The sequence below is a fragment of the Thunnus thynnus genome, chromosome 4, assembly GCF_963924715.1.
Source record: "Thunnus thynnus chromosome 4, fThuThy2.1, whole genome shotgun sequence".
Lineage (NCBI taxonomy): Eukaryota > Metazoa > Chordata > Actinopteri > Scombriformes > Scombridae > Thunnus > Thunnus thynnus.
The window spans coordinates 2,090,511-2,099,090 of record NC_089520.1 but is presented as its reverse complement, the minus strand read 5'-3'; the positions used below and the strand labels follow the sequence as shown (position 1 = coordinate 2,099,090).

General features: G+C 41.9%; 1 protein-coding gene across 1 annotated transcript in view; it reads right to left on the bottom strand.

The window, feature by feature from the left end:
* Window positions 1-4,616: 4,616 nt before the first annotated feature.
* dag1 (dystroglycan 1) overlaps window positions 4,617-8,580 on the bottom strand; it is a 47,860-nt gene continuing 43,896 nt past the window's right edge. The window contains exon 4 of the mRNA XM_067586142.1: window positions 4,617-8,495. Coding sequence (XP_067442243.1) covers window positions 6,666-8,495 — 1,830 coding nt within the window. The 3' untranslated portion in view covers window positions 4,617-6,665. The remainder of the gene's footprint in view (window positions 8,496-8,580) is intronic.

Sequence of the window (8,580 nt, the reverse complement as noted above, 5' to 3'; positions counted from 1 at the left end):
ATTTATCTTATTTGAAAGCAAAGCCCTTGAAATCAGAGACAAAGACACAAGACAGAAGACTGGCAGAGTCTTCCTCTTTCATCTAGTCACAGCGTGAACAGACACTAACTTCCAGCTCGGCAGTGATGTCATCCAGCAGAGTGTTTTCCATCGACCAAGACTGTTTAAAGTGTTGTGTCTGAAAACCAGGTTAACACAAGTACACAACAAGTACACAAGTTGTACATTTTATCTCTCAGTTCAACCTTTCCAGTTGCCATGACAAGTTTTATACACACAGCAAAAATATGCAACTATTACTATTTTCTTTTTTTTACTGTGTTGAAGCAGTAAACCTTCCTTTCACCACAAACTGTACTCGCACATTTGTTGAAGGTGACAAAATAAGGAATATTTCATGTTTTATGGGTTATGCATGAACAAATACATATATATTCCTTTTGTTTACTGTAAAAATCAGCATTTATAACACAAATCCAAATAGACTTATTTGGGATTTGAGAAACAAACTGCTGCACTAATCACAGATACAGAGCATATTATAATCTACTGTAAATTATCTGGTTTTACAGCCGGTTATTCAAGGACCACAAACAGAAATGAATTAGTGAGTCATTTTCTGCAGCAGACTTCTGAAACATGTTATCAGTTCAACATCATATTTACTTACAAGTCCGATAAAATTAGGAAAAATTCATGAAGTATCAAGCTGATATGTTAATTATGATATTTGAGATACAGAATACTGTCTTGTTGCAAACAATACTGTAGTGTCTCTGAGTATTCTTGTGAGCCAGTATCTTTGTTTTAACCCTATAAAAAGAACGTATATTTGCTCATATTTAATTCCTTGCATTTATAGACTTATAGCAGAGTCACTACTGTATACTGTATGTGTCACCAGGACAAGTTTGGCTGTTCAGAAATGTTGTAACTGTGCATGTAAGTAGCTCTCTGAGACCTTAATGTCCAGTAGACACGTGTGTGGGGGGGTTGAAGCAACAGTTTGGACTCCTGCACGCTGTCGGCACTTACGGTGAATTTAATTTGGTCAAGCGACCTTCATCACACCATGTGTGACGGGCCGCATGCTGTGATTTCATCAGGCATTTCACACTGTGTTTTTTTTTTATACCAATTTTTTAAATTTATGAACAAATCCCCAAATGTCTCCAAGCCAAAGAGCTCGACAACATATTCTCTGAGGAGTGACTCACCCACCGCGCATGCTCCCGGAAACAGTTTTGTGTTTACTCTGCTGAAAGAAATAAACTGCACAGGCTGTGTTCATTGTAATGAAGGAGTATGTCATTGTGGACAGTGTTGAAAGTCCTCATGATTGTACGGATAATAGCCAGGCTGCAGGAGACTAGCTGAATTGTTTTCTGAATGACTTTCCCCTGGATGGATAGTCAATTTATTTTCAATTTAAAGCCCTGATCCTTGACTGCACGGCGCAGTTTCCGTCCAGCCGTCAAGACTCCATGTGGTCGCCTTTTTTTTTTTTTAATACGGACCCGGTGCATGAATGCAGACCATGTGTGGACACTGAGAGCTTTAATCAACATTCTTTGCAAAAAAAAAAAAAAGAACTAACAGTGGAGCCTTTGTGACTGGAGCTTTTACCTTTTTACTCAAACAAAGCACAGTACGACTGTCAGAAGGTACAATCCTGCACGAGATTGTTCAATTACTGAAAAAAAAAAAAGAGATTCAGTCAGCTGAAACTCCACAGAGAACTAATCATCTATCAGAGGGCTGACTCAAGTAAAAATTGTCTTTTTTTTCCCAGTTTGTCAAATAAAATTTTACCTTGTTTTCACAGTGGGGAATGTCCCCTGTGTTATTAAAAGGTTCCTTGTCAAACTGAGTGTGTGATATGATGTATGACAAAGTTTTGTGCTTTATATTGTATGTAACAAATCTAAAAAATGGTATAAAAAACGAGGACTGAACATTTCACTGAGATCTGAAACCTATAATAAAATGTAGATACACTAATATTTGAAACTGGTGTTTAACAGACCTTCTCCATGTGACAGACTAAAAAAGATTATAAATGCATTATTGAATAGTATACAATACATCCCCAAAGATCAGGTAAATTAATAATAATGTTCTTTGCCTTCTCTGTTAGTCTTTTGAGGACTCACAGCCACCATCTAAAAAACCCCCAAAGGTAATTCAATCAAAAGAACTGTCTCACAAAGGCACCAGAACCGTGAGTGACCACCGCTTCACTTCAATGTGCTTGCACGTCTTATATCTTTGGTTTTCTTCAAGTCGTCCAGACTTGTAACTACTTTTAATGTCTAAAATTACCACAGTTACAAATGCTTCCCAGTCAAAAGTGGGTATTGTGCACTTACTGCGATTCATATTCTATATTTAATGTAATAACTTCCATAAATGTGACTCTACACTCTCGTGCGTCCCCTCCAATCAGAACTCAGGCCGATATTAATCTGGTATCTAAGAATAGGAACATTGTGAACGAGGTATCCGGGGGGATACGTGTATAGTCATGCAGTCTGATAATTGATCCTACTCTGGGGCTTCTATTCTGAGAAGAGCTCCTATTCTTGGACTTCTCAAGTGTAATTATGCTATTCAGAGAGGCTCTGTAATGTACAAACCCTTGGCCTCTTCATCACCAGTGTCCTATATACACCTCGCTATTCTAATGTAACAGACGGCTGTCAAAGAACGTAACAGAACCCGTCGCCTGGACCTTGGACCTGGCTTTAGCCCAGAACGGAGGCAAGACCAATCAGAGAGGGTTTACAGGTGGAAATACTCACATCTTATTGGCTGACAGGTCTCTGTTCTTTAATTGATGGGGTTATTGGGTTTTTTTTAATTGGTAAAGGGGTTGAAGCTGAGGCAGTGGTACAAACATCCTCTCATGCTGAGCCAGGAAAACAAGGTGTGTAAATGTCTGTATGAGTTCCAAGTTACATGAATGTGATCTGAGCAGAACATAAGTTATATACAGCTAATGTACTTGGCATTGCTGCACCGTAGCCGGATAAACAGCTGTGGCTCCCCTTGGCTAGCAACACCAAACTAGCCCAGTCTCCTGTTAGATAGCCAAAAAGTTTTATATTTTATTGGTTTGGAAATCCTACAATCAGTGATAAGACCCGAGGCAAGTTATATCATTGATCATTTGATACATTGACAGCTAAGTTACCACAGCGTCCATAAAACCTCTGTAGGGTAATTTGACAGTAATTTGAGTAGCTGGGATATTCGTGTGCAGATTATATGATAAATCAAATCCAAACCCTTCCTTCCTTCTCCAGTTTTCACATTTTTAAGCAACGTGTAGCCTTCACATGCAGGTAAAAGAAGCATGGAAACTATTCTTCTATTCAGAAGTATGTTTTTAAAAGTTTTTTGCTGGAGAAGAATCAGAGCTCAGCTGCTGATGGTTGACAGTCCAGCGGTCTGGCCCTGACCTTTTTTTTTTTGTAGTATCCATTTCTAATTCAAATTCTGGAGAAAAAAAAAAAGTTTTGTGACGTGACGTTCCTGCAGGAGACAAAATTGAACTACAAATCATTTTAGCGTCTTCCCTGTGATAGATTAAGCTTGTCAGGTACTTTGAAGGCGACTGATGAGGTTCCTGTAAAAATGCAAACTCAGCACATCTATAATCTTCCAGAATCCCCGATCTGATTTTCGGCACATTTTGAGATGAGAATTTTAATGTGTGAGTTACTGTATGTGTTTACTAAAGGTATTTTACTGTTCTACAGGACCTTTGAATATGAGCAAACAACCTTTAATCAGTTTTCATAAATACTGAGAGGCTTCAGATGTGTTGAATCGACCCTCTTTAAAATGAGCATATCGCTGATTTCAGTCTGAAAGATGAGGACCTTGTCATATCTGTAGAGTCCACATCCATCCGACCTCACACAGCACCTCAATCAAACCAAGATCAATCCTCCATTAATCTCTGTCATCACTATGATCCCCCTTTATCCATTTTAGCAACAAGCGATGTCCTGGGAATACATTCATCATCGCTTCCCTTTTCCTCCAAATTAAACTCTGTCATGAGTTATCACAGAGGTGCAACAGAGCTGGCAAATTGTTTTCCGTCTAATCAATATTCTAAGTAATCAATGCAAATTATCTGCATGCAATGTGTGGAAAGACAGATAGAGCTGAGAGACTGTTTTCACAGCCGAGCCTTTTTAACGGGCAGAGCTTTCAAACTGAATTGTCCGACCAGTCATTCAATAGCAGAATAATTTAGTACAAAAAAAAGGACAGCAGTACAACTGTTCCAATGAGCCCAAATACCATAGATGGTTGCCAGGCAGCAAGCTGTCTTAGGGGAGGGGGTGAGGGGGGGGGGGTAAAACCTCTCATGGACTTCAGACAGATTGATTTATCAATTCAAGGCTAAGTGGGAGCAGCAGAAAAGTGACAGTGACCAAAATCCTCATCTATAAACAGCAGTCAGATTTTGATTTTTTTTGGGGGGGGGGGGGGGGGGGGGGGGTGTGTGTGACAGGATAAGACTTTTTTTTTTTTTTTTCCATAAGACGGAAAGCTCTCAACAGAACCAGCAGGGAAAATCAGATACATGAATGAAGGAGGGGTTGTTTTTATCGTACCAGTTGGTTTTATTATAACAATGCACACTCGATAAGCAAAAAAGCCTTGGCATCCTGCAAAAACCAACAATATTATGACAATACGAGTCACTCGCTTGAGCCTGCACCGACCAGTCACTGTGTGTTCGGACTGTGCCTTACATTATTATTGCAAAGGGTCACTTTTTCAGTTGAAACTCATCAGCAAACATAAGGACATAAAAATAAAAATTTGTGATTACATAAAATATGGGTCATTCCATCTTTGTATAGTGGGAGATACACTTTGATATGCAAACACACACAATAAAATAACACTTGAAATATGTGACCCATGACAAAAAAAAAAACAAAAAAAAAAACAAAAAAAAAAAAGAAAGTGTACATAATTGAATCATAATTGAACTTCTAGGCTAAGATTTTTACAAATCACAGAAGACTAATCATTAATCATGATTTATTTTTAATAGTCAAACAATTTGAGACTGTATCAAAAACTTTGTAAAAAAATTAGAAGGAGATTTTCATTTGACCGTTTTTTTTTTCAGTGAGCTAATTACTGGAAGTTTTTAAGGTTCTTCCTTCGTTTCCATCTCAACCGTCTCCTCTGTGACCTCTAAAATGTGAATATCTGTACAATCCCGTCTGGGACAGTCTCCATGGCACAAAATGTTTCTCACTGGAGAGAAGAACTGCCTCGTTACATAAAAAAATAATTATCCCTGGTCCAAAATAACCTGTAGGGCTCTTCTTCCTGTTTTGTTGGTGGCGCTGTTTGCAGAAAAGGGTAAAAATGGCGTTCCACTTGTCAACCTTGTTGCCAAAATGAGGTCAAATTGCATAAACTATACATTTTGCACCCAAATCCATATTAAACTCTGCATTTAAAAGTTAGTTGGATCATTTCTATCATAATAAAAACCCATCAAACCCAATTTTCTAACATCTTATCGAGCCTGTGTGATCTCTGGAGGGGATGAGGGCAGTTGGGAGGAAGGTGGGATTCTCATCTAATGGAAAAAAATAATAATAATAAACATTTTGTTGTGTCAAAACAGGAATAAAAGAGATCCTGCAGGTTATTTTAGTGAGGCAATCCTTTTCATCCCGTTTTACTTCCACCACCAAAAAAATATAATACAATCTATCAGAACATCTTCCAGATATACAGTGAATTTTAAAACCAATGAAACAAACAAATTATTTATTATTCATCTCTAAATCTTTTTTTGTAGGCTACCTTGTTATTCTCAATCTTTACTAGACATTGTGAATAAGGATAGAAACAGACAACTAGTGTTAAAAGGCAAACTGTATTGAATCTGAATAAACACTCATTCACTCACACACACACACACACACACACACACACACCTCGGCCTCCCGTTCTCTTGTGTCGTCTGCAGGGGTGATTTGAGATTCTTATGAGAGCTTTTCTTTTTTTTTTCCATATTCAGAGAATCTCACGCTCCTTTATAAAACACGAGTTGTTGCCTGCAGTGGTTCTGATGGCAGTTCACTGTCTTCTCGTATTATTTAAAAGCAAGACAAAAAAAAAAAAAAGAGTTGTTAGGCAAAAAAAAAAACAACGATTCTGTCCAGAGAAAAACAAAAAAAAAAAAGAATAATAATCTTGGGATAAAGATGAAGAAAAACAGACAAAAAAAAGCCAGTATCCAAATCAACAGAGATAAAACTGAAATGCTGGGAAGGGAGAACAAGTCTCCCAATTGTTGCTTCTGACCAACTGGTCGATCCGAATGCCAATGTGACGCAAATTTGTTTGTCTTAGGCCACTGTAGTAGCTGGGCTACCACTAAAACAGTAGTCCCTCCCAGCTGTTTCAACCAATCATCCCATCTGTATACTGTAAAACCCCACCCAACTCATTACTCCCTCTCCTAAACCAAAAGTCCCCTGTAGCTGTTTGTACTTTAGCACCTCTTGTCATCCCTCCCTGTAAATGTCCAGACAGACAAAACACCAGAATGGAAACCGTCACAGTTCCTCAGGCATCCTCTCCCTCCACCCTACGAGGGGAGGGTTAAATTAGTCTTAGGGTGGCACGTAGGGAGGTGGAGATCTGTAGGGAGTCATGTTCTTGGGACGGGAACCTTTGCCCTCCATGGGAGTGGTGAAGGGAGGCGGTGGCTGGTAGGGAGGTGCATTGGGGTCCTCATCCCGCAGAGCTGTATACTCCCCCAGCAGCTCCTGGTTGAGGGGAGTGGTCTCTGGTGTGGCCATGTTGGGGTATTCGGGAGGTGGAAGTGGGGGTTTCTCCTCTTGGAGAATCAAGGGCATACTGGAAGATGGAGGCGGCTTGGAGTCGTCCAGTTCATCTGCAAAGATAATCGGCACACCTTTTTTGATGAAAGTGGCCTGGTCCTCGATGGTCAGCTTGCCCTTTCGTTTCTTCCTGTAGCAGATCATCGCAATGATACCTGCAATTAACAAGATTGCTGCGACCACCACGGCGGGAATGACCGTGTGGAGATACACGTCATCTGTACTCTGCCGGCCTGTTCCCAGAGCTGGGGTGACTGCTGGAGGAGGTTCTGGTAAATCAATGTCTCCCGGTGGGATGAAGGAGTACATTCTGCAGCTTGCCCTTCCCTTGACCATGACGTCCAACGGTCTGAACTCAGGGTCCATGGCATACCTGAAGGTCTGTGTAGGCCTTCCTTCAGTATCGGCGAGTGTTCTGCTCATGGCTGTGAGCTGTTCCTTTGGACAAGGGTGCTGCGGGAGGCTGGTGTTCGTCCACTCCACCACAATAGACCCTTTACTAATGTTTCTTAGACTCACAGTACTGCTGTTGCGGTCCCCCAGTGAGTATGCCAGCTTCTTGACCAGAAGGATCTTTTTGTGGATGTCATTGGTTACCGAGCGCGGCTCACCGTCTAATCGGACCGTGAAGATCACAGGTGTTTTGTCATTGACGGGCCAGCGGTTCACACGGACCTCAAAAGCATCAATTGCATTCAGGCCACCTTTGTCGGTTGCCTGCATGAAGTATTCATGTTTCCCCACATGATGGACATCAGGCAGGCCGTAGAGAAGTTGGCTGGTGGTGTTGAATTGGATCCATGAGCCCTCTCCAACCACGTCATTGTGGTTCTGTCTCAAGGTTAGACGCAGCTTGTCTGTTGTCCCATCCTCTTTATCAAAGAACGTATCAGACGGGATCTTCACCTCGAAATAGGTGCCCACCAATGCATTGACCTGGTCGATGGGGTTACGCAAGACGGGCTTCTCATTGTATGGATCCGGGATGACGCCAGGTGATGGTGTGGTGCGCCTGGCTGGCTTGGCTGTGGAGGTCTTTGGCTCTCTGGGCACCGGTGTGGTTTTGGGCCTCTTAGGCTTCTTGGTAGGTCTTCTGGTGGGTGTGGGTGGTGTGGCGGTGGCTTCCACATAAGTGGGCCTGGTCATTGTTGGCTGGATGGGAATGGTGCTGGTAGTCTCCATTACCCTTGTTGGTTGAGGAGGTCCCAGTGTTGGGGTATGGGCAATGGGGTCACGGACTCTGATTGTAGGCTTGCCCGGTAGGGGAACGGGGCCTCGTACAGGGGGGGCAGAGCTTTCAGTTGGTGCAGCGATAGATGGAGAGGACAGTGTTGGGATAATCCTCACTGGAGGTTCCACTACAGTCGTTGGAGGAAGCACTGCCAGAACAGGTGTTGGAGTGTTGTTTAACTGGCGCCTCACCCGCTTGGGAACATGGGGTTTCTTGTTGGCGATGTGCCAGCCCACCACAGGGTACCCCAGCTTGGCTGACATTGTGCCTTCCTTTGCAGGACCCTGGACGCTGTTGATATTTGGGACCGTGCTCTGGTCAAGCGAGCAGCCGAGCTTCCAGGACAACAGAGCGCCGTTCTCCACCACCTGCAGAGACATTGAGAGCAGAAAATTTAATAAGCCATCCACTTATATTATGTGTGACAAGTATTCACTGAGCATATACACTCGC